We start from the raw sequence: 27,434 nt of genomic DNA, 5'->3' as shown, positions 1-27,434 counted from the left end.
GTCCCTCCCTTTTTTTTTTTTGTATATTACTCATTTAGTGTCAATTGAAGTGAGAAATTATATTTTGAATAGTGCACTTTTAACCAAAACGACGTAGTTTTGGTTGAAAGTGTACAACTTTCTCACTTTTTTTGAGTCTTTTATTTTAGGTTGTTTTTTACTTTTCATCCTAAAACTTATTCGGTTTTTTTTTATTTTAGTCTTTTTGACTTTTTTATTTTTTTTTCTTTTTGTCCTAAAATTTTATTTTCATTTTCATTTTGGTTCTTTTTGCTTTAAAATTTGATCATTATTCCCTTTTGGTTTTTTTTTTAATTGATAATGTTTCTTTGCTTCTTAGCCTAAAATTTTTTTTTTACCCTAAAGCTTATTTATTTCTTCATTTTAGTCCTATTTTATTTTTTTTTACTTTTTGTCCTGAAATTTTTTCCTTTTTTGTTCATTTTCCCTAAAACTTATTTATTTCTTCATTTTAGTCATTTTGAGCTCTTTTTTATTTTGTTTTGGCTCCTTTTGTCTTAAAACTTATTTATTTTTTCATTTGGTCTTTTTTTAATTTTTTCTCAAAATTTTATTATTATTTTTGGATTTGGTTCTTTTTACTCTAAAATTTAGTTATTTATTCATTTTTTACTTTTGACCTTTTTTTAAAATTTTATTTTTTCGCTTTGTTTTTTTCTAAAAGAATATTTATTTATTCATTTTAGTCTTGTTTTGACTTTATTTTAGCTTCTTTTTCTAAAACTTTTCTTATTTTGGTTCCTCATTGAGATTTTATATTTTCTTAATAATAACATGACAATTAGTTAGTTATAACTTAACACACAAATTACTTTCTACGTGTAAAAATACGTGTGACACATTTAGAACTAATTTCAAAATGATTTTATTTTTTGTATGAAAATGAAAATAAAAACGTTTTTAATCTGAGACAAAAATTATTTTTAAAAATGCGTTTAGTAGTTTTATCAAAAGATTATTTTCAGCATAAAAAAATCTATTAATGTCTCACTGTGCTTGAAAGAAGAGAAAAAAAAAACCGATTAAAAATCATTTTTTTATTTCCTTCACATTTTATACTAAATTAAAAAATTATTTTTATTTCCGTTTTTTATAGTTCTAACTAGTGGGAACCCTCGTAAGTAGGGGTGTAAATCGGCCGGGTAGAGTAAGGTTGAGCCGAAAAATTGAGCCTACCCGACTAGTGCGGGTTGAGAAAATTTTAAGCCGTGACACTCTCTTAAGTCTACAAACCCGCAACCTTTCGGGTGACCTCGGGTAGGGTCGGGTTACTCGGGTTGGTGAAAACCAATTTTAATCTATGACTTCATTAATTTTAATAAATTTTTAGTCAATTAATCTGTGCTTGTTACAGAAGAAATCATTATCAAACAGAACATGTCTTTTCTTCAAGAGGGGGTCTAAATGCAAGGTGAACAATTAAAACACTCACTTTGAAATCAAACACTTCCAATATAAATAAAGAATGCCCTAATTCAACAACTATGTCATACAAGCATTTTTTACACAAACCGTGAATCCAAAACATAAATAAGTTAACAGTTTAAAAGCATAAAGTACATAAACTTATGAAAATAAGAATTTGAAGTGTTGGACATTATTTTACCTACTTTGAACATGTTCGGCCGGGTAGGGTTACCTCGGGTTCATGTAACCCCATTCCGTGCCTCTACCGGTGCAGTACGGATTAGGCATAATTAAAACAAAAAATTAAATAAAAAATTAAAAACTCGTGATTTTCAAGTAGGATCGACTCGGCTCGGCCGGATTCGTCAGGTTCGGGTGATTTCTTACGGCCTTACTCGCAAGCTTCACACTGACAACAGCTTCTGATATAAAACCCCCAAAATCAAATATTCAATTTCCAGTTTTCAGAAACATACTAAAAGGACGTCGTGATAAAGCTTCCAGAGCAAGCAACAATGGCGACGGAGGAGACCAAGATCAGCGTCCTGTGCAGCCTCTTCAACTGGATGCTTCGGAGCAAGCCCGCCGCCAAGAAGCGCTCCAAGTTCCGCAAGTTTCTCGACACTTTCTGCAAAAATGGCGACTACTTCCCCGCCATTCGACTGCTCCTCCCCAACCTCGACCGTGAGAGGGGATCCTACGGCCTCAAGGAGTCCGTCCTCGCGACGTCCCTCATCGACGCTCTCGGCATCTCCAGGGACTCCGAGGACGCGCTCCGCCTAATCAATTGGCGGAAGGGCGGCGCCGCCAAGGCCGGAGCTTACGCCGGTAACTTCGCCCTCGTCGCCTTCGAGGTTCGCCTTTTTCCACCTTCTCTCTCTCCGAGGAGATAGTTGAGCGATGATACATGTGGTTTGCCCTAACGTAGGATCTGATTTCTGAGATATAAAAGAAAGGAAATGAAATGAAATCTTATTGTCATGATTATTAATTTAAGAAATTGTAAAAGAAAATCTATGATTATTTTTTGATGATCGGACATTAAGAAAAATTGCATCTTTTTATGTAATTCGTATGGTTTTCTTATTAGAAACTTGGGAATAAAATTTTTCTAGGCAAGTTGTTTTGGAAAAATTGTTTGGGTGTCTGCTTTGTGCTTGTTATTATTTGCACCATGAGAGTTCAGTTGCTTGGAATCAAAGAAATTAAGATGAACTTAAGTTAGTTGCATGGAATCAGTTGCTTTGCATTTGCGACTTTTTATTGCAGTTAGTCTTTCTTCCGTTTTTTAGGGATTAATTTTTTAAAAATGAAGACCCTGTATGTGATGTTTTGCATAGTGTTAGAAGGATTACAGATGATAAATACATTTTTAGGAAATCCCAAGGTTTTTTTTTATAATTATTTTTTTTTTGGGAAAAGAAACAGAGAACTCTTAGTAATGGGAAAAAATTTACAAGAGAATACAAATGGAAAAGGGAAGAGGTTTCCCAAACTAGAACGACTATACCCTGATAACTAAAACAAACAAAACGGGGGTGGATCACGGAAATGGTGCCCAACATCTGACCAGTTCTGAAAAAACTGGCCTATCAAACTCTTTGTAGGCCAAAAATTTTAACTCTTTGAAGTAATTTTATAAACCCAATTCAAATTTTAACTGTTATCAAATAGTCCAAAAATGTCCTGAACCAACTTAGCAGCTTGGGTTCGGAACAAGATGTTTGGGAGAGCTCAAAGCCATGTAGGGGCTACTACAATAACCGCTCAACTTTCCTCAGGGCTAGAAGTTCCGAAGTATGTTCGACACAATTTTTGAATGATTCATACAGTTAAATGATTTAATTACTTCTTTGTAACACAGATACTGGAGCGTAGGCAAGGAATGGCTTCTGGTGGACTAACAATCAAGGAGCTGAATGACTTGCTGGATCGTTTGGCTTCAAGTGAAAGCAGGCATACTTTTAGCATCTTCTATACTTACTAATTGAATCTTAGGCATGCATATTGATTTAGCCTGATAGGGGCATAGTTGATTTACATATATTTTTTAGTGTTATATGAATCAATGATGGGAACAGGTCAGAGAAGATTTCAGTTCTCTCTACTTTGATTAGCAAGACAAATGCACAAGAAATGAAGTGGATTATTATGATTATTCTAAAAGGTGCTGATTATTAACATTTGGATTTGGATTTTTCCTTAATTCACAATTAGTTTTGATTTTTATCGTCACTTTTGTAGATCTGAAGTTGGGGATCAGTGAAAAAAGCATCTTTCATGAATTTCATCCAGATGCAGAAGACTTGTTCAATGTCACCTGTGACTTGAAATTGGTCTGTGAAAAGCTTAGAGATCGAAGTCAACGCCATAAGCGTCAGGTGCACTATAAAGATGAAAATGGATCTATATATGTATATACATTTTACTTCTCAAACCTACTTGTATTTGTCATCTCTGGTCTCTGGTCTTTTTGGTATATTCAGTTTCCTCTGAACTTTCTCTTCTGTTTTTTTTTTTTTTGGCTTATGAGGCGTTTCTGAAATTTAAATTGTTTTTAATGTAAACTTTAAAATGCACCAGAAAGAGCATGTCAAACCTGCTATGTACAAATGTTATTTATGCTGTCGTTTTTGTTTCTTCAGCCAAAGAATGACAGAGGAGAAGATAATTATGCATAATTTATTTTTCTTTTTTTTACGTGTTTAGAAAAATTTGCATTCAACAAGAAGTTTATTGAATTATATTTATAGGACATTGAAGTTGGAAAAGCAGTTCGTCCTCAACTAGCTATGAGAGTTGCGGATGCAACTACTGCATGGAAGAAGGTTTGATACCAACATTAACGTTTCTTAACTAGATGAGCTTGTGTTATCCTTTATACTTGACAGCCTTGACATCTCCCTAAGTAGGGCAGTTATATTCTTTTCTGAGTTTTGATTCATTGATAATCTTCTTCTTTTTGTGTAAATGATTCTCGGGTTTGATTCTGTTCTTGATGCTTATGTTTTTATGATATGTTTGTTGTTCTCCACTCTTTGTTGTCTCTTTAGCTTCTTGGAAAGGAAGTGCTTGTTGAGTGCAAATTTGATGGTGATCGCATCCAAATTCACAAGAATGGAACTGATATACATTACTTCTCAAGGTAGTGACATATGTTCTCAATAACTCTCCGTTGTCGTTGCTATCCTTTTCTGTGTTGTTAGTCACTATTTTATATTTATAAATGTGGCATGAATGATAGTATAGAGATGCTTTTTCAGGTTCACAAGACATGGGCCTGTCTCACTTTTTCCATATGCAGAGACGTTGAAATGTTTTCCATTTTATGATGATTGCTATGTTTTTATCTCATGCAGGAATTTTCTTGATCACACAGAATATGAACATGGAATGTCGGATATTATTAAACAAAATGTTCTGGCTGATAGGTATACATCTGCATAAATAATGAGGCCACCAGTTCACAAAGTTATGCCTTTTCTAACTTATGCAATGAGATTTTAATTAATTCCTTACATGCTGTCAGGTGTATATTGGATGGTGAAATGTTGGTGTGGGACACATCTTTAAATCGTTTTGCCGAGTTTGGTTCAAACCAAGAGATAGGTCTTTTAATATATACAGTAACGTTTTAGCATTTTTGCTATTAGCATGACTCACGCTCATACAAATATAAACATGCAAATACATACATAATAAGTACATGCTTACACGATTCTTCTATTTTGCAGCTAAGGCAGCAAGGGATGGATTTGATAGTGATCGTCATGTATTCTTTCTATCACAGTATCGCTTTACATTTACGTAGTTCAATAGTAAACTTGGTTTTCTATTTAGATTCATTTTTAATTTTGATTTTCTTCTTGATGCAGTTATGCTGTATCCTTTTAGTATTTGAATTCGTCAAGTTATAGTCCAGCTTCATTATTGAGGCCTGAAGTGTTTTGTTTTCTCTTGTTCTGGATTGTGGGAAATGTCAACCACGTCCACATACTTTTCAAGTAAAAAACACAAATAATTAGTCAAAGGATAGTGACCTTGACATGAGTATGACTAGACGTTGCATTTGATATTCTTTATGTTGGAGACACAAGTGTAATTCATCAGAGCTTGAAGGAACGACATGAGCTGCTTCAAAGAGTTGTGAAGTCTTTGAAGGGCCGTCTAGAAATCTTACTACCAGATGGTGGTGGTCTTAATACTCGTCGTTCTCCAGGTAAAGAAAGATCATAGATCTTATTGGGTACTCCACATTTTATTTGATTAATATTTTTTTTTAGTTCGTGGATTATTTTCATTTCTCATTGTAGTTGGTTGGAGATTTAACTGTTAGTTGATTGTTGGTAAGGTTAATACTACTTATTGCTCATAACGATGTTGTTTGTAAGGTTAATACTAATTTTGTTAGCATTTTGTTGCACACTTGACATACTTTGGCTGTGTGTGACAGGTCAAACAAATATGTTTTACTCTTTGCTGCATTTAGCATACCTATCTGCATAAAAAAATGACTCACACACAAGCACTATGACTTGTACAATACATTCTAACTAGGCCAAGATTCGTACTTTTGCTAATTTTTCAGGTGAACCTTGTTGGTCGCTTATTGCTCATAACGTTGATGATGTTGAAATATTTTTCAAAGAGACTATTGAAAATAGGTAAGCATGATATTCAGTTTGCTAATATTAGATATTTTGGAAGCTATGAGGTTTGGATAAGCGCTTAGCAGTTTAGTTAGATTAATGTGGACCATGCAATTACGCAGGCTACTTTACTTATTGTGTCTAAGGGGGTGTTCTTTTCGTGGGTTTGAGTGGAAAACTAAAATTGAAATTCAATCTTTTTTTTTGAGAGAAAACACTGTGCTAAAGGGTTGAATTGTGATTTGAATCTACGAAAAGAACGGGGCCTAAGCTTTTCAACACTAAGAGTTCATTTGGTACGAGGATTCAAACCAAGCTGATTCTGAATCATGGTTTCAGAATCATGATTTGAACCCAAAATCATAAATCATGATTCTGGAACCAGAACCATGATTTATGATTTTGGGTTCAAATCATAATTCTGAAACCATAATTCAGAATCAGGGATATGAATCACCTTGAATCGGGGGGGGGGGGGGGGGGTGGTTTTTAAAACATTACATCAGATTCCGAATCATGATTCAGAATCATCCAAATCAAACACTGATTCAGAATCATTGTAAACAAACACTGATTCTGAACCAGGATCCAGAATCATGATTCTGGATCCATCTACCAAACGCACCCTAATAGTCTCTCAATTTTCTCCTAACCTGTGGTGTTGAACTACCCTTCATATGCACGTTCTATAAGATTCTAAACTGGATTGAAATCTCTGGCTTACATATATTTTGATTTGCAGATCAAGGCTTATATTAATATTTTTAAGTTGTGATAAATTTACTAATATAGAAAAGGGAAGGGGGGAAAAAAAACTGTGGGCTGTGTGCTTGTATGGTCATATCAGAGTGGTTCCCTCCCATTTCTTTTATGAGGCATGGTACCTTGAAACATGGTACCATGAAACCATGGCCGTCTAGAAAATCTTACAGCATTTAATGGAAGGAAATTATTATGCATTTATACAGATGGCTTTATGAAGCATGGTACCTTGAAACCATTTATAGTCAGCCAGTTAATTGTTTGTTTGTGTTGAATAGGAGAGCCAGCTTGTGTTATTGTTACCTGCTCTTGTTAGGAATTTTCTTTGGGTGTCAAGAATATGCTTTAAATTCCGCCTATTTTGGAATTTGTGTTGGGACATGATTTTATCATAACAAATACATTTTTCAAGAAAAGAGATTCTCACTTGATCACTTTTAAGAATGGGAGGAACTTGAGCTAGATAGATTATTTTCTCACAAGGTATAGAGAACGTTCTCTATGTAAGAATTGTGAAGTAATTCCTGGAGAAGTACTAGCTACCCAACATAGGTTAGTGATCTTAGATGTGGGCATTAAGCTTGGCTATAGAAGGACTAAGATAAACCACCTCCCACGTACTCGTTGGTGGCATTTGAAGGGAATAAAGCAATTGACCTTTAAAGAGAAGTTGTTAGATGAGGCTACTTGGTCATATATAGGTGATGCAAATACTATGTGGGATGCCATGGCCAGCTGAATTAGAAAAGTGGCAAAGGAGGTACTAGGGGAATCTAGAGGTAAAGGCCCCCCAGGGAAAGAAACCTGGTGGTGGATTGACGAAGTTCAAAAGGCTATTAGGACTATTAGGACCAAGAGGGATTTATATAGAGATTTACCAAAGCGCAAGGATGTTGAAACTTTTAATAAGTATAAAGAACCGAAGAAAGAAGCTAAGCGAGCAGTTGGTAAGGCTTGTTCTATTTACTTAGATGAGGTATATAGGAAACTTGGGGCTAGAGAAGGAGAGAAGGATATATATAAACTAGCTAGGATAAGAGAAAGGAAGTGTCGGGACCTAAATTAAGTGAGGTGTGTTAAAGATGATACGGATCAGGTTCTGACAAAAGATAAAGACATTAGGGAAAGGTGGAGTAGTTACTTTGAGAAGCTTTATAATGATGATCATGCGATAGAGTTTGACGATCTTAGGTCACAAGGAGAACCTAATGTGATGTATACAAGCGGAATCAAAGTCTCGGAAGTTAAAACTGCACTACGGAAAATGAAAAAGGGGAAGGCATGTGGGCTAGATGATATATAATAGAGGTTTGGATGGTGTTAGGAGATGTTGAAATTGTGTGGCTCACTAAGTTTTTTAATGAAATACTAAAAAAGCAGCATATGCCCGATGCATGGAGGAAAAGTATTCTTGTCCCCCATCTTCAAGAATAAAGGAGATGTGCTGAATTGTAACAATTATAGGGGCATAAAGTTAATAAGCCACACTATGAAACTTTGGGAGAGTTATTGAATGGAGATTAAGGGCCACAACTACCATCTCAGGTAACCAATTTGGCTTCATGTCAGGCAGATCAACCACGGAAGTCATTTTTATTCTTAGGATGCTGATGGAAAGGTACAGAGAAGTCAAGACGGACCTACATATAGTCTTTATAGATTTAGAAAAGGCATATGATAGGGTGCCAAGGGAAGTTTTATGGTGGGTGCTAGAAAAGAGAGGAGTGCGTGTGAGGTATATCAAGGTAATTAAGGACATGTACGATGGTGTGGTCACAAGTGTGAGAACTGTTGGAGGCTACACGACAGAGTTCCCCATTCGGATCGGCCTTCATCAAAGATCTGCTCTTAGTCCTTATTTTTTCACCATCGTGGTGGATGAGCCGATGAGCTGACAAGAGAAATTTAAGATAGAGTTTCTTGGTGTATGCTTTTTGCGGACGATATAGTTTTAGTTGATGAATATAGGGAAGGAGTTAACCGTAAGTTAGAACTGTGGAGACAGACTCTCGAGACGAATGGATTTAAGTTAAATAGAACGAAAATTGAATATATGCATTGTAGGTTTAGTAACTCAAGTAATCAGAGTGATGGAATTTCTTTAGATGGTGTGGAGATTGGGGCTTCGAGGAAGTTTAGGTACCTTGGGTCTATAGTGCAGTACGAAAGAGCTATAGATATTCAACATAGAATTAAGGCGGGGTGGGTTAAGTGGAAGAATACTACGGGAGTTTTATGTGATGACAAGATGCCTATTAAGTTGAAAGGAAAGTTCTATAGGACTGTAATCCGCCCAACTATGTTATATATCTAAGATGAGTGTGGCAGAAATGCATATGTTAAGATGGATGAGTAGCCATATGAGAATGGATCGCATAAGGAATGAAGTTATTCGTAGTAAAGTAGGTGTAGCACCAATAGAAGATAAGGTGCGTGAAGACCGCTTGAGGTGGTACGTGCATGTTCAACGTAGACCGCTAGAAGCACTAGTTCGTGCTTGGGAGGACATTCTTATACCTAATACTAGGAGAGGGAGGGGTAGACCAAGAATTACGTGAGCCGAAGTAGTTGGGAAAGACATTCTAGATCTAGGCCTTCAGGAAAGTTTAATTTTGGACAGAGCTGCGTGGAAAAGTGAAATCCATATAGCCGACCCCAATTAAGTTGGAATTAAGGCTTGTTGTTGTTGTTGTCAAGAATATGCTTTACAACACGATGAGCATTTCTAGCATGGACTCTAGAAATGTTCTACAAATTATGCTTCTCTATTTAACTTTTTTTTTTTTTTCATCCTTGTCTGATGTAACAATTCTTTGTCCAATGCTAAACCAATTCTTTGTCCAATGCTAAACCTTTGCGTACATGCTCCTTATGTTTAGGGTTAACATGTGAAAACTAATGTGCACACACCTCCTTTTGGAGAAACTGTAAATTAAAATGGAATCAAAGCAATTGTTTTGGATATGAAATCAAAGCAGTTGTTTTGGATATGAACGTTTAAATTAGTATGGTAACCCATCGCGGTAGTAACATATGTTTTGATTGAAATCTGTTAGGATCCTGGTTGAGTCTCACATTGCTAAAATATGGGTTTAGCATGTGGGTTTATAACCACTTGGGCACCATCTCCTTACAAGCTAGCTTTTGGGGATGAGTTCTACCCAAAGATTGTAACAATTGGTATCAGAGCACGCCCCACCTCATTCCCACGTTGCAGAAGGGGCGACTTGAAAAGGCTAGAGTGGTCCATCTAGAGTGGGCCGCCGTGGACGTCGGTGTTGGAAGCGTGGTGGTATGTTAGGATCCTAGTTGAGTTCCACATTGCTAAAGTATGGGTGTAGCATGTAGGTTTATAACCACTTGGGCACCCTCTCCCTACAAGCTAGCTTTTGGGGATGAGTTCTACCCAAAGATTGTAACAATTAGAACCTCACTAGAATTGGCTGCAATAATAGAGAAATATAGATTGATATTTGATAGAGAAAATAGAAAGCTACAATGGTTGATAGACTTTTGAGAGGCCTATCTCTCTCCCAAAAGAGCAAGCTGTAACGAAAACACTCAATAATCACCCCCTCCCTTAGTCTCTTTCTATTGCTTATATACTACTACTAACTAGCTTAACAAAACAACTAACTCTAATTAACAAACCACTAACCACTTATTATGTTGATTACTAATTACTAACATAATCCTATCTGTATTTCTATATGTCTCTATTATTGCAGCTAATTCTAGTGAGGTTCTTATCAAAATCAAGCGCTCAGAGTTAGGTCCTTAGCCCTTTTCTTTAAGAAATTGTGATCTCTCCGGTGCATGTCATATCTGGGATTTGTGTCATGCAGTGACATTAGACCGAAAACCTATAGTTCTTGGACAAGCGAAAGATTGAAATTCTAGTGTTTTCAAGCTACCTTTATTTCTTAGTCAAAAGCTTCTATGTAAACCTTCTAGGGCATCCACAATAGTAGATTTGTAGCTGAAATCGAATACATCAGTCCAATTTAAGGATGTACAGTCCACTCAACATGTCTTTTGAAAAAAAAAAAAACATTTATTATAATGATTTATTTATTTCTGTTTATTTTATTGGATGATCCAGATTCTTCTCCTGCTTCAGTATTCGTGCAGATAGACTTCATCACTTTGGTTCTGATCAGTGGTTGAGAAAACTAACCAGTGTTTTATTTTGGATATGCGTAATTCAGTTTTTCTTTTATTAAAATTTTGAGATCACTTTGGTTCAAATTTATAGAAAAGGAATATAACAGCTAAGCTAATTTTACATTTGGACCTTTGATTTCCATTGATGAGTTATTTAAGTTTTATTCTTGAAGTTTGATTTATCAGTTATTTGTCTTCTCGATTTCTTAAGATACAATCATTTCTCATTGTTATAGAGATGAAGGGATTATTCTGAAGGATCTTGGTTCCAAGTGGGAACCTAGTGATAGGAGTGGAAAGTGGTTGAAATTGAAGCCTGATTATGTTCGTGCTGGTTCTGATCTGGATGTTCTCATAATAGGTCTGTAATTTTTAACCCTTCTACACCAAGGCAACATATATTTTAAGTTCCTCTGAAATTGTGTGTACATGTTATTAGGGGGATACTATGGCTCTGGACGTCGTGGAGGGGAGGTTAGTTTTCATTCTTCTTCTTCTTCCTTTTTTTTTTTAAATTTATTTTTAAAGTGTGATCGTTTTGTAAGAAGTGTAATCGTATGGCAGGTGGCTCAATTCTTAGTGGGCATTGCAGAGCGTCCAACACCAAATACACATCCAAGACGGTAAGAATTTCTAAGCTGACATTTCTATACGCGATAATTTGCTTGGCATCTGTAAAATTTCATTTGCGACGATGCTGTGATCATTTTATGCTTAAGTAAATAGTCCTGTGATACTCGTGATGATCATCACATTATCCTGTCTCTCCACCCTCTCTCTTGTATAAAGGCACTCTAAATAGGTTCTTTATTCACAACGGAATTTCTATACTTGTTATTCAGTTGAAATAAATTTAATGAACCTATTTGTAATTAGTACTAGTATCATCTCTTTTGTGTAAATGACAGATTAACCAATGGTTCTAATAGAAATTTATTTATTGCAGATTTATATCGTTTTGTAGAGTGGGTACTGGACTTTCTGATGAGGATCTAGATGCTGTTGTAAACAAGTTAAAGCCTTTTTTCAGGTACTTTGAGGCAACTTTATGACATTATGATCTTTCAGTGTTCATAAAATACACAATAAGTTAAATGAGTACAATTCTGGTAATTCTTGGAGAAAATGTTTGGAGAGAAATTTCATTGTAATTACAGTGTTTGCTTAGTTGCGACTGCTCTTGTGGCCCAAAATCATTCACACGTCATGAAATAACCAAGATACAGTTACTTTTAGGATTATTGTTTTCCTCCTTTTACAGAGAATTCTGAGCTCCTCTCTTGATGGTTTGTCAGGAAGTATGAATATCCCAAGAAGGCCCCACCAAGCTTTTATCAAGTGACGAATAATTCCAAAGAGAGGCCAGATGTTTGGATTGACAGCCCAGAGAAGTTAGAATTTATATAATTATGTATAAAGGTTCCAATGATTATTCCTACAATAATGTTCAATTTTAACCTCTTCGTTTTGCCCCTTTCGTTTCAGATCAATAATACTTTCTATTACCAGTGACATTCGAACTATAAGGTCTGAGGTGTGTTCTTACGACTAGCATATTAAATTTAGTGTGTTCATAAAAGAAAATATATGGCCGAGTAAAGTTGCCTTATAGGCTCTTGCATGATCTGATAAGTTTTCTATCATTTGTTTCTCTTGTAGGTTTTTGCTGCACCATACAGCTTGAGATTTCCACGTATTGACCGAGTTAGATATGACAAGCCTTGGCATGAATGCCTTGATGTGCAATGTAAAAGGACTGACTGTGTTCTCGTGTTTCTTTTGGTGTCTAGATTAGCTTATGTGCGGTGATTTCTCTTTTTTTATTTTTTTAATATTTACAAAAGAGAAACTGCATTACGTTCATTTTGGTGTCTATATTAGCTTATGGGTGGTGATTTTACTCTTTTTTTAATTTTTATTTATATTTAATATTGATAAAAGAGATAAGCTGCATTAAGATATAGCTTGTATGAAAATATTAATCTTATTGCTATTATTTTTTTTCCTTTTATTTTCTTGCTTTCCTTTTTGTCTTGTAATCGCAGCATTTATAGAGCTGGTACAAACAACCAATGGCACCACCCATAGGGGGACAGATTCTGCTGCAGTGCAACATAGTAAACAAAAACGCACGAAATCCTCTACAAGGGAAGACAAAAAGAAGCTGTCTGTCGTTCCTTCACATTTAGTTCAAACAGATATTTCTGGTGTTAAGGAGGGCGACACAATATTTTCAGGCATGATGTTCTGTATCCTGCTAGAATTGTTTTGCTTTCCTGGTTGATATATCTTTATGTGAAGTTTTTGAAATAAAAATGTCTTTAGGAAACATAATCTAGATCTCATCTGATTCTTGTCTTCATGGAATTGATAGACTGCAGACTTAGTTTCTTCTGTTTACGCTTTTTGGGAAGAGTAACTATTTCCTATCAGTAAGGGTAAATCCTAAACCTACCACTAGTATAAGGTGAAGACTTGGATGGAGAGAGTATTTGTGATGGAAAAGGCGGCTGACATTTTGCATGTTTTACGATTATAAATATCAGAATATGCCAATCATGGTCACCATTACTTTGCTTTTCTTTCTGTGGTTACCTGTATACATTCATGTGCTGAAATATGGGACTTGTTACCTTACTGGTCTTTAAATCCTGGTTTTTCCTGCTGTACTAAAGTGTCCTTAACAAGTTCAGACTTTGTGAATGTGCCTCCAACTCATTCGCTCGACTCCTTGCACAAAATGGTTGCTGAAAATGGGGGCACTTTTTCCATGAATCTGAACAATTCAGTCACTCATTGTGTTGCAGCTGAAAGCAAGGGTCTCTCTCTCTCTCTCTCTCCACACACACACACACACGCATAGGCACAAACATGCAGACTTGCAACCACATATTAATATATTGCAAACACACACTCTCTCTCCCCAGACACATTCACGCATAGGCACAAACATGCACAGACTCGCAACCACATATATATGTATTGCAAACATTCTCTCTCTCTACACACACACGCATAGGCACTAACATGCAGAGACTCGCATCCACATATTAATGTATTGCAAGCACACGCTTTTGGTGGCTGGAATTGAAAAGTTAATTTTTTGGCAGGGATTAAATTTCAGGCGGCGAAGCTTCGTGGAGATATTATTCATTACTCTTGGCTATTGAATTGCTCTTCTCAAAAGAAGCTCCTTCCTCTACAACCAAAGTTAGTCAACATATCTCCTACTTTTTGCTTAATCAGTCATCCCATCTAGTCCGTTTGCTTATTTCTAATCACATTGCAGCATAATCATCTTTTGTGCTTTTTGATGATTTGAAGGAATGCTTTTTAATAAGATAGCTTAATGGTGTTTCTATTGAAGGTATTTCCTCTTTCTATCTGATTCTTCAAAAAAGAAGTTACAAGAAGAAATTGATGAGTTTTCTGACTCGTACTACTGGGATCTAGACCTTGCTGGCATCAAACAGGTATGTTGCATTTGCGTGTGTATATACTTTTCCATAGCACTTGCATAAGTGGTGTTTTGAACACCATATCATCTCTGTTATTCCCGTAAGAATAGAAAGAAGCCCTTTAATTTGTAGCATTAGGAGTTTCACCTGGGGAGTTATTGGAAATACATTGAGCCTTTTACAAAGAAAAATTTTTATACGTTTCATTTTCCAGCTCTTAAGCAATGTGGATAGAGCGGAAGATACAAAAACAATTGATCATTTCAAGGAAAAGTACAGTCTGGCCAAGTGGTCCCGCTTCCATGGCTGCTTCATATACTTCCACGCGTCACCAGAGTCTCTGTAAGATATATATATATATATATATATATATATGTATTTTTAATTTTTTTGCTTCAAGTGTTTTACTTTTGTGATAAACTGATTTTATCTGAAATTTTCTCTATTTTTAGCTATTAGTTTGTTTTCTAATGAACTTTCTCTTAAAGGAAACCGGATTGGGAAGTGTTGTTGGGGCTCTCTCTTCGGAGGTTAAAAGTTGAAGTCAACATGAATGGTGGCAGAGTCAGCAATAGTCTTGCTCAGGCTACCCATTTGGTTGTCTTATCAGTCCCAGGATTTACCCTGGACTTGGAAAATGTATTGCAAAGGTAATATGTCTATATGGTGTAATTGAGTATGCTTTGTAGCCACTTAGCTAGCATGCTATATATAATGTCTTATCACGCTTGAGTTTTGATATCTCTTCATCGTTTACCTTGTCATTTTTTTATTTATTAAATTAATGCTTGTTCAAAGTGTTGAACTACTTTCCAAAGTGTTCGCTATATGATCATTTTGCTGTGTTAATCTTATGCCATTTTTTTCATTACTTATTTAAAAAGGCGTGTTTTGCCGTTATAGTGTGTTCTAACTTGTTCCAAGTTCCAACCTTTACTTCCCACCAGTTTGGTTATAAATGGTAGGACCTATAGTTTTATTCTAATTCATTTTTTTGGGTGGAGCTTCCTAAATTGATTCACAACACCATGGTAAGAAGTACAATAAAATGAAGCTATGATTCTTTTTCCAAATATTGTGTGTGCGCAGATTTCATGGTAACAACAAATGACTATTTTTGTGGTCTTTGGATGCTTATTATAGGCCGTTCCCTCTTTAACCCATTATTAGTATGTTAACATGTTTAAAAATGTTGCTAATTCGGTGACTAAGCTTTTCTATGGTTTGTCCATGAACAGTTTTAGTGGAACGGAAAAACGTCTTATCTGGAATGGAAAGTTACATATTGTCCAATCTCAATGGTTGGAAGATTGTGTGGAAAGGGAACAAAGGTTGCCAGAAGAAACATATAGTTTGAAGCCTTTGCTGGAACAGTTGAAAATTGAAGATTGGTGAGTTAAATACATTCTAGAATGTAGTACGTGTGATCAGAACTTCATACAAGTTTAGACTGTCAGCTACTTTTTACATGTGTTGATCTGTCTACAGTTACAATTCAGTCATTGCTATTATTTTTATTATTCTTATGATAAAACTTAGACTAGTTGTGACAAAAGTGGCTAAAGGCTCAAGGTTGAGAATCCTTTCCAAATTGAACTTAAAGTGAGCCATGAAATCGTTACACAGTCATTGGATTTTCAGTTCCAAGCTATGGATACTGAATGACCGTCTAAGTGCCAAATGCGTTGCATGGTACTATGGGGTTGCTCCTTTAGGTAAACTTCTATAAAAGGGTATTTCTGCTTATTTTGACAAATTGCGACTTTGGGGGAAAAAAAATACAAGAGAGGTTTTTTCATCTTTGCAAGTAATAAAGGTCTACCTAAAAGAACTAATCCTAATTTTAGACTAATGATGCTTTTGTATTTCCTTTGTTTCTTCAGGAATCAGGACATGGATCTAGAAGTCTCTTCTGATCTCGACATTGTGAAGAAGCAGAATGTTTCATTGTCACCTAGCAAAGAAGGAAATAATAGAAAAGGCAGTGAGGCTCCAGAAAGCCCAGGAATCCGGCCTGTACTTGAGGTTGGTTCCAAGAGGAAACGAGGAAGACCTGCTGGGAACAGAGGAAAAGCAGTGGCAAAGCCAGCTCGTAAAACTCGAGCACGTGTTGGAAGTAAGGCTGCTAAAATATCTGGAAACGAATCGGATGATAGTGTTTCTGATGAAGAAAACACTACTAAAGAAGAGAGCAAACAACTGGGGGAAAGTCATGGAAATATAGTTGAGGAACAATCGCAAATAAGCAAAGCAAAAGGAGGCGCCAAGCAAGTTCGAAGAACAAGGGCACGCATTGGAAAGAAGCCTGCTAAAATATCTGGCAATGAATCAGAGGATAATGCTTCTCAAGACGAAAGTACATTCAAAGAACCGGCCAACAAGCAAATAGAGGATATCCATGAGAGGATAGATATAGGCACTTCACAAACCCGTGAAACCAAAACGATAGAAAAGTCCGAGTCATCAGAAAAAGGCAATGCGGATAAGCAAGAAGGTGAAGGGAATATTAGGTATTGGTTCAATAAAGTTCCTGAGAATGAAACGAGTGAAAAGCAAAATAGTGAAAACAGTCAGCCGCCGCCGCCGCCGCCCGAGAAGCTTGAACTTATGACTGATCCTGTTCATGCCATGTTGTTGGACATGATTCCGAGGCTTGGAAAGGAGAAAGTCGAAATTACAAATACAAGTACTGAAGATAAGAAGCCAGCAGTGGATCCTAATGCACCACAGCCTAAAAAGAAGAAAGTTAGCTACAAGGATATTGCTGGGGACCTACTCAAGGATTGGTAGTTACTTTTGTGTTAGCCTTTTGGTTGCATCTGTATATAATTAGTTTCTTATTGTATATTTATCTCTTTTTTACTCGCTTGTTACTATGACACTCCTATTAAGTTTCTCAGTGTATAATGTATATTTATCACTCTTTTGGCTGTAAAATTATTTGAAAATGGGTGAATTTTAATTCTCTGATGCTCAATTTTTGCTGTCAAAAGAATCGAACCTATAAAGTATGGGCCGTGTTTGGTGTGCAGGATTGAATTCCATGAGATTACTTTTAAGGTCAGATTTTATTTAAATTTGATCATACTTTATATCATCATTCTTGGAGTATATTAGATGAGACGGTAGTTATTTTTCCCAATGGGACTACTTATCCCATGAACGCGGAATAGGGGTTGTACGTCCAAATTATTCGTCCAATCAAAATACTAAAGACACTAAGGGGACGTTTGTTTCTTATATTCGTCCCTGATTTTGAATCATGATTCATGATTTTTTACAGTATTTTTTCTCACAAAAAATACACGTAAAACGAGAATGATTCTGAATATATAAACCAAACGTCCTCTATCTAGTGCACTAAATGCACCTAAAAGCAAAATTTTCATTTTCATTGAAATTTGTTCGGTGGACTGATGTTTGTACTAGACAAGAATCTTAACTGAAACGCCATTGTTGTAATAGCCAGCATTTCTAGCTTCCCAAAAGTAGAAGAAATCTGAACAGAAAATTTCTCTCAATACAATATTGAAAGCATTTGTGGTCCACTACAATCAACTATGAAGACAAAGATGAAACTATGGAGAATCCTTCCTGGTTAGAAAGTACAACAATGGCCAACAGAATCACCAACCATACTTGGCCTGTGTTTCGGCTTTTGTGAGAAAGCCCTTTGCACGCCTCTCTGCAAGCTCCATCTCTTTCTGCCTCATATCATAATACAAAGAACTAATCTGATGCTTCCTCTTATGCACCTTTGAGGGCTTCCCCTTTGTCGAAACCGGCTGAAAAAACCATACAAAAGAGTGATTTTGTTTACTTATAAACTGAAAAATTGAAATGTGATTTATATATAATCTTAAGTAAATGAGAGGCCAAACATCAAATAAATGATTCAGAATTCTAACTGAAAGAAACTATGCAGAACTAAGTAAATAAGGAGGCCTTCACTGAAGACACAAATTATATGAGACTAGACCACTCTATGGACATACTTGTCTCTTGCATTTTGACGTTAAGAGTTCTAGCCTGTTCTGTTTTTGAACAAACTTTATGCCACAGTTTGTAACAAAAAACTGAGATCCTATTTTTTTGCTAGTCATAGACTCACAAGTGTATAAAATCCGAAGATAGTGCTAATACCTAGATTTCAGGAGTACATGATGCTTCCATCCAGAGAACGATTAAGGTACTCAGTTTCACCTAATACTAAAGAACAAGACTAGCAAAAATAGGCAAAGCCCATCACAAGTGAAAAAACATGTATACTGAAAAGTAAATAACATCACTTCATCGAGCAGGAAGAGTTCTGTTAGAACTTGCCACACTTTAAAGAACGACTCATATCCTTTTTAGTTTCTAGGTTTCCCATCATAACTTGTGTATCACTTTGGACTGAGCCTTATTTTTATTTTTTTATTTTTTATTTTTTTATACAACATGGGATCGAACCTGCAAACCCCCAAACCCCATCCCACCCAAACCCTCCCCGGTGCCACTAGACCAAATGGTCTTAGGCACTTTGGACTGAGTCTTATCAGAATGTCTTTTACGAACTTTGTGTTGGCCAAGGCCAATCAGAAAGGATAGTTCGATTAAGATTTGGCAATTAATTAAGGAGCTATCCCCAGCTCTAGAACTCATTAAGCAAGGACCCACCGTGTCTTTCGTCGACTTCATCACATAGCTTACAATAGAGGGGAAGGAACCCAGCTGCTCAGGTCCAAAAGAGACCCTCAAAGGAAGATCAAATTGCCCCCTTAACCGGGCAGTTTGGTCTTATGCAGCAGGAAGAGGCAGTGGATCACAATTACTTAAACAAGCCCAATCCTCTGGTGTATTCGATTCCACTACCCTTAGGACTCTATGAAGTCATTTAATAGAAGACAGACAGAAGTTACCGCACAACTCATTCTCAGATGCCCGAGAGAAATTCTTTCCTTGTTTGATTGTCGGGTTGGTAGATTAAAGTTGCACCCCTCTTACCCACCCTTTTCGGCGGCAACATCCCCTCATATGTACAACTTAAAAACAGCCAAGATCAAATCGCTCAAATTTACAACTGAAAAATTTGACTAAGTGCTTGATAGATCTTTCATAGACTACTAATGTAACTAAATTTAATACAAATTACAAACACTGAAACATACACATACTTTATTATTATTCGAGTTCCCCTACAGCCATTAGTTATTATTTGAACAGTTTAGCGATCTTAATTTGGTTTAGGAGTTTCCTACTTTCAGAGACCAAATTCTACCCTCCAACAAAGTACACACCACTACTAAACATGAGGATGCTACAACTCACTGCCATCAAATCTACAACAACGATAGAGAAAAGCAATAGCATGACCTATAATCATGTTCAAGAGACAATTTAATGGCAAACAAACAAAGACTAGGGGCAATTTGGTATTGCTTTTCGAAGCCTCAAAACTAGTTCGAACATGACACACATACAACAATTAAAGTCTAATGATAATTCACGATTCTTAGTTATTTTGCTAGTTAAAAGTAATATATTTTCAAACAGAACAAAAAATCCCAAACTAAGCCAGAAAACAAAATCACAAGCACAGTGTAGTACCTGATAAGAAGGTCCAAAAGCAATTCCAGTCGCCTTGACCTGGTCCTCCCTCGGCCTGTTCTTGATCAACTCATCTTGCTTCACTTCCACAATCTCCGTAGGAATCTCACTCCTCCCTCTCTTCCCCTTCCCTCCAAAACCACTTTGCACCGCACCCAAAACCTCCGGCACCGCAGCGGCCGCCGCTGACCCTCCATCCCAATTATTCCCATAATGCTGCCCATACTCACCATAGCTCCCATAACTCTCATAACCTCCATAACTCGAACCATCCCCACTTTGATCAAAACCCGAATTGTAATTCTCATAATAGCCGTAATTTACAGCATTTTGATCACTTCCCGGTTCATAATTAGCATAACTATACTGCTCCGCATTATTCACATCATTTTGATCAATACCCGAATTATCCTTACCGGCAATGGATTCGTCCTTCTCCGGCCTCGGATCGCCTAAATTCGAAGCGGGGACTTCGGTTTCGATGATGGCTCTCCGACGGGAACCGGCGGAAGTAAAAGCGCCGCGAGAGACGGAGTTCTTGGGAGCGGGAACGGCGGACATTAAGTCCTCCCATAGGGCATCTTTGGACGAAAAGGATTCGGGGACGGAATCCCGCCTTCGCCTTCCCTCCTCCTTCTCTTCCTCATCCTCGTCGTCGTCGATTTCGGAAGATTTGACGGAATAGGGGTTGATTGGAGGCTTGAATTGGACGACCCTTTTGGGATTGGTCTCTGAAGATGAGAAATTCGAAGTGGGGTTTTGGGATTTGGGCTTGGTAAGAGCGGAGAAGGCGGAGGGGGGTTTTGGGGTGGTTCTGGAATCTTCGAGCGGGAAGAGAGAAGAAGATGAAGAAGAAGAGGATTTGGGTTTTGGGAGGGATGAGAAAGAGGGAAAAGAGTCGGGTTTGGGCGGCGGCGATTGAAGCTGTTGTTCGTGTTGTTGTTGTTGTTGCTCTTCTTCTTCTTCTTCTTCGTCGGAAGAGGCGTAATTTGCGAGCAGAGAATCCATCACACAGAAGTGAAGAGAACCAGAAAAAGAAAACGCGGAGGTGCAAGAACTAGTTTATAGTAGGCTGTTCATGGATTGGGTTGGTGCGGGATAGGACTTTTTTTTCTTATTTTAAAGTGAGTGAGTTATACATATTTAGTCCTAATGATGTTAAAAAAATTTCACAACCCAACGATGTTCGGGTTGAGTTGGGGCAGTACGAGATGGGTTGGGTGGTCAGTTTAAACATTCAAAAAATTAAAGACTTAAAGTTTAATATAATATTCAAACTTTATCATTAAATAAAAATAGCAACCATTTTTATCAGTCCGGCGAGAGAGCACCGGAGAACGTGGGCAAGACGGCGGCCGAGCGGACTGAGCAATGAGGAGAGAGTTATGAGGGGGTTCACGGGAGGGGAAGAAGAGGGAAAACTAAAAAGGAAGAGGCAAGAAGAGGGGGTTCACGGGAGAGAAGACCGAGAATGAGATTGTGAACCTTAATGTTAGTGAGCCTAGGGTAGAACTTAGGCAGTTCGGCTTGGGCCAAAAGCTTGAGAGTATGTTGTGCGGATTGAGTTGGGAATTGCGGGTTGTTATGGGCCCAACTCGCAATCCGTCCCAAAAACTTCGGGTCAGAGGTATAATGAGTCGCAAATTTAAAAATAGTGCTGCGGATTACTTTTTTCGACTTAAATTGAGGCGATGTGGGTTGGGTTTACGGATTATTCGGGTTTATGAACAGTCCTAGTTTATATATGGTGGCGCTAATTGGTATTACAAATTTATTATTTGCCACGGAAGTTGCAGTAATTTATCAAAATATTCTCAAATTTTTAACCATTGCTATTAACCTCAATTGGCTGACTTCTGTTATTAAATGGACGGAATTGCCCACGTGAGGCGAAGCTAGCCAATAGAAAAAAAAAAAAAAGAGGCTTATCCCATTAGAAAATATACAACAAGAGGGCAAGATCATATCCCAAAATTAGCGTAAGAACACTTGACTTAAACACTCATGCTTCGTTCATATCACCGATTTAAGTTTTCAGTTTTAAGTTTCTACAGTAAAAAGTGTTAAAGTATAAAACTATTATTGGTCCACCTCCTAACAGCTTAAGCTTTTGGGATGGGTTGGTAAACTAATAACATGGTATCAGAGCGGAAGGTCCTGAGATTAAACCCCCGTAATTGCACTCTTTATCCCCATTTAAAATTGTCATCATGTGTTGGGCTTTAATATATCTCGAGCTTAAATATTCACGTGTTGGGCTTTCCAATTAATTTACCCACACGATTGCCCATTGTCCAGCCCACATGTGAGAGGGAGTGTTAAAGTATAAAACTATTGTTGGCCCACCTCCTAACAGCTTAAGCTTTTGGGATGGATTGGTAAACTAACAAAAAGCTCTCAGAAAATGTCACATCTAATTTTTTCTGTTATAGTGAAAAACTCTCAGAAAATGTCGCATCTCAACTCGAATTAAAAACTCAAATTCACGAAATGAACAAAGCCTTACACTTAAGAACCTTCTAAAAAGAGAGATCTTGAGTTCAAATGTTAGGAGACGTGAAGAAATTTTTGAGGGCCGTTAGATGTTCAGAAAAGCCAGTAATGTTTTAATCTCATTTTATTTTTATGTGTTGAGTTATAAATACCTGCTTCTTTAACAACACAACTCCTCGGTAAAGCGGATAATTATATACCATGCATTGCACTACGTAATTACGACAATTTTTCAGTCTCCTACAACCAAACGACATTGTGTTTCAATTATAGGAAATGCCACTATTCAAGGAAGCTTTACTATTTCCTTCGCACAACAACAGATTTTCAAATTACCTTTTCCACCGCATGTAGGATGCTTCATCTGATAGCTGCCATTTTGAAGTTTATGGATGATCCCTCCCCTGTGGAGGACGTGAATAAGCAACTAAGGGAACGCAATTTCATCCTTCAGGAACTCAAGGAGAATCTTCTCAAGGCCCAGGATCGCATGAAGAAGCAAGCTGACCAGCGAAGGCGTGATATAACTTTTCAGGAGGGTGAATTAGTCTACCTAAAATTGTAACCCTACCGACTACGCTCGCTGGCCCGTTGGATGAATGAAAAGCTCAGCCCCCGTTTCTATGGTCCATTCCGTGTGCGGGAACGAGTGGGAGCAGTTGCCTACAAGTTGGATCTTCCTTCCACTGCAAAGATCCACCATGTTTTCCACATTTCCTAGCTACGCAAGGCCATCAAAGTTGAAGCATCTGTCAGTGATTTTCCTACTTTTCTTAGCGCCGATGGTGAGCTTCAAGTGCAACCCGAAGAAGTCATAGCCAGTTGCAAGCTGCTCAACGGCAACCATGAAGTTCTCATTAAGTGGCAGGGTCTGCCCTCGTTTGAAAACATATGGGAGTCAGCTGCCGCCATGTCTGCTCAGTTTCTGACATTCCACCTTGGGGACAAGGTGCATGTCATAGAGGGGGGAAGTGTTAGGAACGTTCGGTTTGGTAATGTGTACTCCAAGAGGCCCAAGAAAGGGCCCAAATACCTAAGCTACAGGTGTCACTTGATGATTGGTCACATGAGAAATTATGTTAGTGGCCTAACCGAATCATGAATAAAAGGGCTAGATGCTAGGAGTGAGGTACGACATTAGTGGGTGGAGGTAGCAGCGCCTCGAAGCTGTGGGACTTGTAATTCTTTTGCTTCCATAGCTAATACCAGTTGAGGGCTCTGAGACATTCTCAGCTCTCTTTTCTCAATTAATCTCTTGTGTTTGGTTAGCTTTGACATGTGTTAGCTGCTAGGAATTGTTCATTGCAGGTCGGTACCTATCACATACATATCGAATTCACTGTATCATGAAAGACAAATAATAATATTAATAAATTCTAGTAGATAAATAAGAACTTAACTTATTTGATATAGTGGATATATCAGATACTTAAAACTAGGGTTTAAGTTGGGACAAATTAGGGATACATATTTGGGTGAAATATTTGGGGGCTCTCGAAGGGTGTGGAGTTCATAAAAGATAATTTGTGTAATTGTAAGAAGCCTAGCGAGCATAATTCTTTGAGCATCCATCAAGCATATGGTTGTTCTCCAAATTTAGGATCATTTAACTCTTTGAGTGTTTGAAACATGAAAACCCTAAATGCCTCAATAACAATGGAAACTCATAGCTCAATGGGAACTTTGCTTTCTATTTTCCTGCCAAAACGACAATAGTAGGCGTTTTGATAGAAAATTCCCTCAACATGCATGCGAGTAACAAACAATGAATTTTGTAAAGAAATAAGTAGAAAATATAAACGATTGGTATACTCTACTGACATCGAGTTCGGGAGCTATTTTTTTTTGGGAGAAAGAGAGAAATAGGTCAAGATTTGAGATGAATTAAAATTAATAAGCCAATAGTTTACATAAGTTAATAAATAGACTAAATTACTGTTTTCGTCCATAACTTGTCTGACTATGAACCATAACTTGACAAGTTATTGTCCATAACTTATCTGGTTATGAACCATAACTTGACAAGTTAAGACATATTAATTTCTATAACTGAAAATTGGCCTATATACTTTCTTAAGCTTTTCATATTAGCCTATTTCCTATTATTTCCGTTTTTTTTAAAGCACTAGTTTAGGTACGTGTGGATGCACGTATTAATTAAGCTGTCATTAAAAATTTTACAACATAAAATATAATTAGCAATATTTGAAAAATAAAAAAAATTAAATAAAAATCTAAAAAAAAGTATATAAATAGTAGTCTAAGTGGAAATTAGCTTATATGATTAACTAGTCGACCTTTAAAAAATATATACTGCATAATAATACGATAAGGATACATGTACGTATGCATAATAAAATGAACCAAATTAACATGGCGTTAGAGTTTTGAAACAACTCTATTCAACATTTGAATACACCCAACAAACACAACATATGCTTTAAGCATAAAAAGAAAAAAAAAATACACACACACAACAAATATATAGTATAACACGCATGATAGGGACCTTTAAAAAAATGATACTGCAAAATTATACTATAAAAATATATGTATCTATAATAAAATGAACCAAATTAACATGGCCTTAGAGTTTAGAAGTTAAGGACTCCTTGAGTTCCCTCCGGAGGATCTTTCCGGCCGGAGATTTCGGTATTGAATTTGTAAATATCACCTTTCTGATCTTCTTGTATGGTGCAACCTGCCCAACAAAAAGATATGTAATTATTTCTCAGAAGATGGTAATTACAAGCATGTATAGAATGCAAAAATAAGAATGGAAATTACCACTTTGAAACATAAATGGAAAATATATATTATTTATAATGACAAAGAAATTCATGGCACCACATGTTAGGGATAATTGGATTGGGAGAGAATAATAATTGGTTGTACTCACATAACTTATGATTTTTTTTTTTTACTTTCATGATATACAAAAGTGTTTTAATTTTTTGAAAACTCGACCTTTCATTTTTAAGTATCTCAAGTTATTCTTTAAAGTAAATATATTACAATGGTATTTTTGAATTTTGCAGGGCTACCTCAAATCTCAAGGATATAGTTGTAATATCAGAAACTAAGAGATTATTTTATAAGAAATAATTATTTTCGCAAATATATTAGAAATTATTAAGTTATTAGGGTACGTTTTTGTAAATGCGACTAAAATTTTTTATGGTTTTTCATATCATTACTCAACAAAAATAAGATGGAATTTAAAATAGTAATAGCAGTAATAATAATAACCTGTGAAGCCACATAGTCCATGACATCTTTATGGGAAAGCTTGCTTCCTTGCTTCCTAACCACGAATGCCACCGGTATCTCCCCACATTCTTCATCCGGTATACTAGATAGAACCAAAATGAAAAAAATAAGATTAAGAAGAAAATTATCAAAAAAACAAAAAAAACAAAAAAACAAAAAAACAAAAGAGCAAGAATTATCATATTTACTTTTGATATTCTACTTAATCACAAGGTTACTTTTTGACTTCTCAGCTATACTCGTCTATCTTCTCTTTTCAATTTTATTGGGTTTCTAACAAGATCCAAGTAAGGTTTCTTTTTTGTTGTTGTTGTTGTTGCTGCTGCTGCTGCTTTTATTTGTTCTATGTTTTCTTAATTATATAGAAAACGATTTCTATATCATTTTTTTTTTTTTTAGGAAATCTGAGCTTATTATACGGCGGAGGTCAAGCATAAAATAAATATTGCATTTTTTATTTATTTAAACTTGTTAATTGGGAGCGTGCTTAAGCCACATTGTCCCTAGTACTACAAATATTCTTGAGCAAAAAAAGTAAAAAAAAAAAAAAAAAAATACACATGTATATATATATTTTGTATCTTTCCTTTCATGAATATTTTTATATATGATCACAATGTTGCAATGTTTAATTTTTTTTTTCTTTTTTATGAAAAAATTTAATTAGTGTTATCAGAACCTAAAATTAAAGTCGAATTTGAATAATTATTGCATTTGTATACATCTGTAAGTATATAATGAAATTATTAATTTCAAGAAAAAATGGTATAAAATTTTTGAACAGTAGATATATTCATCACGTGCAATAGTAGTAAAAAAAAAGAAATATAAAACCATATAGAGGGATGATTTCATATGAATTATCACTTTTTTTTTTTATTCCTTACAATCATTTTAACGTAAAATGTATTTTACTATTAACGTTCCAAGTCTTTTACATGCGCACAAACGTTACTTTTCGTAACTTTACCTAAAACCGGTCTATAATAAAAAGAAAAGGAAAAGATAATGCATAGGACGAATTAGATTAATCGGATTGTGTTAATTTTTGTAATTGAAAGTCAATATATTCATATTTTAAAGATGGAATTTTTTCGGGTAGCACTACAAGAATCGAGTGTATTAGGCCCTGTTCGGTGAGGTAGTTTTTGAGTGAAAAACTCAAAAAAAGGTAACTCGAGTTATAATTTTATTCGAGTTTATATTCTTTTAAATTTGAACTCGAGTTTGGAACTAAAACTCGAGTTCAAGTTTTCCCTTCAACTCGAGTTTAGAAACTCGAACTCAAGTTAATGAACAATATTTTTTTATTCTTAAAAATATTATAACTTTTTCGTTTTAATTCTGATTGAGATGATTTTTTTTTTCTATGCGTTGACAACGAAAAGATGAATAAAACTAGACTCATATACCCTATTAAAATTTTTCATCAGCATTGAGTTTTTATTAAAATACTATCTAAAAATAAATTCAAGTTTTGACTTATTCAAACACAAACTCAAAAAAGATTCTTATCTCAAACCATAACTCAAATGTACACAACTAAACACAAACTCAAGTTACAACTTCAACTCAAGTTATAACTCAAACTCAACTCAAAATCTACACTCAAATTACCTAA

At 36.0% G+C, this 27,434-nt stretch overlaps 3 protein-coding genes across 3 annotated transcripts in view; 1 reads left to right on the top strand and 2 right to left on the bottom strand.

Moving 5' to 3' along the window:
- The first annotated feature begins 1,901 nt into the window (after positions 1 to 1,901).
- Positions 1,902 to 17,384, top strand: LOC21389092 (DNA ligase 4). Its single transcript, XM_024175516.1, has 27 exons — positions 1,902 to 2,282; positions 3,293 to 3,384; positions 3,510 to 3,595; positions 3,673 to 3,809; positions 4,182 to 4,256; positions 4,482 to 4,573; positions 4,788 to 4,859; positions 4,958 to 5,037; positions 5,163 to 5,200; positions 5,304 to 5,310; positions 5,489 to 5,647; positions 6,017 to 6,092; positions 11,240 to 11,364; positions 11,443 to 11,477; positions 11,568 to 11,626; positions 11,950 to 12,033; positions 12,299 to 12,394; positions 12,489 to 12,537; positions 12,663 to 12,750; positions 13,049 to 13,252; positions 13,697 to 13,822; positions 14,114 to 14,213; positions 14,371 to 14,476; positions 14,676 to 14,803; positions 14,950 to 15,111; positions 15,700 to 15,852; positions 16,345 to 17,384. Exons 1-27 carry the CDS (start codon positions 1,944 to 1,946, stop codon positions 17,249 to 17,251), a joined length of 3,675 nt encoding a protein of 1,224 aa, XP_024031284.1. The 5' UTR covers positions 1,902 to 1,943; the 3' UTR covers positions 17,252 to 17,384.
- Positions 17,385 to 17,961: 577 nt separating this feature from the next.
- LOC112094509 (proline-rich protein PRCC) lies at positions 17,962 to 21,126 on the bottom strand. The gene is made up of 2 exons (XM_024175518.1): positions 20,051 to 21,126; positions 17,962 to 18,246 (listed from the first exon to the last, which is right to left on the bottom strand). The coding sequence occupies exons 1-2, from the start codon at positions 21,056 to 21,058 to the stop codon at positions 18,088 to 18,090; spliced, it is 1,167 nt and encodes a 388-aa protein (XP_024031286.1). The 5' UTR covers positions 21,059 to 21,126; the 3' UTR covers positions 17,962 to 18,087.
- Positions 21,127 to 24,967: 3,841 nt separating this feature from the next.
- Positions 24,968 to 27,434, bottom strand: part of LOC21389091 (4-coumarate--CoA ligase-like 6) — an 8,113-nt gene continuing 5,646 nt past the window's right edge. Inside the window, exons 6-7 of the mRNA XM_024175519.1 lie at positions 25,793 to 25,895; positions 24,968 to 25,244 (exon numbers count right to left, since the gene is read on the bottom strand). Of these exons, the coding sequence (XP_024031287.1) occupies positions 25,131 to 25,244; positions 25,793 to 25,895 (217 nt within the window). The 3' untranslated portion in view covers positions 24,968 to 25,130. The remainder of the gene's footprint in view (positions 25,245 to 25,792; positions 25,896 to 27,434) is intronic.

This window comes from Morus notabilis, unplaced genomic scaffold, assembly GCF_000414095.1.
Source record: "Morus notabilis unplaced genomic scaffold, ASM41409v2 Scaffold480, whole genome shotgun sequence".
In the NCBI taxonomy this organism is placed as follows: Eukaryota; Viridiplantae; Streptophyta; class Magnoliopsida; order Rosales; family Moraceae; genus Morus; species Morus notabilis.
Note: the sequence above shows the minus strand (reverse complement) of the source record. Positions and strands in the feature narration are given on the sequence as shown.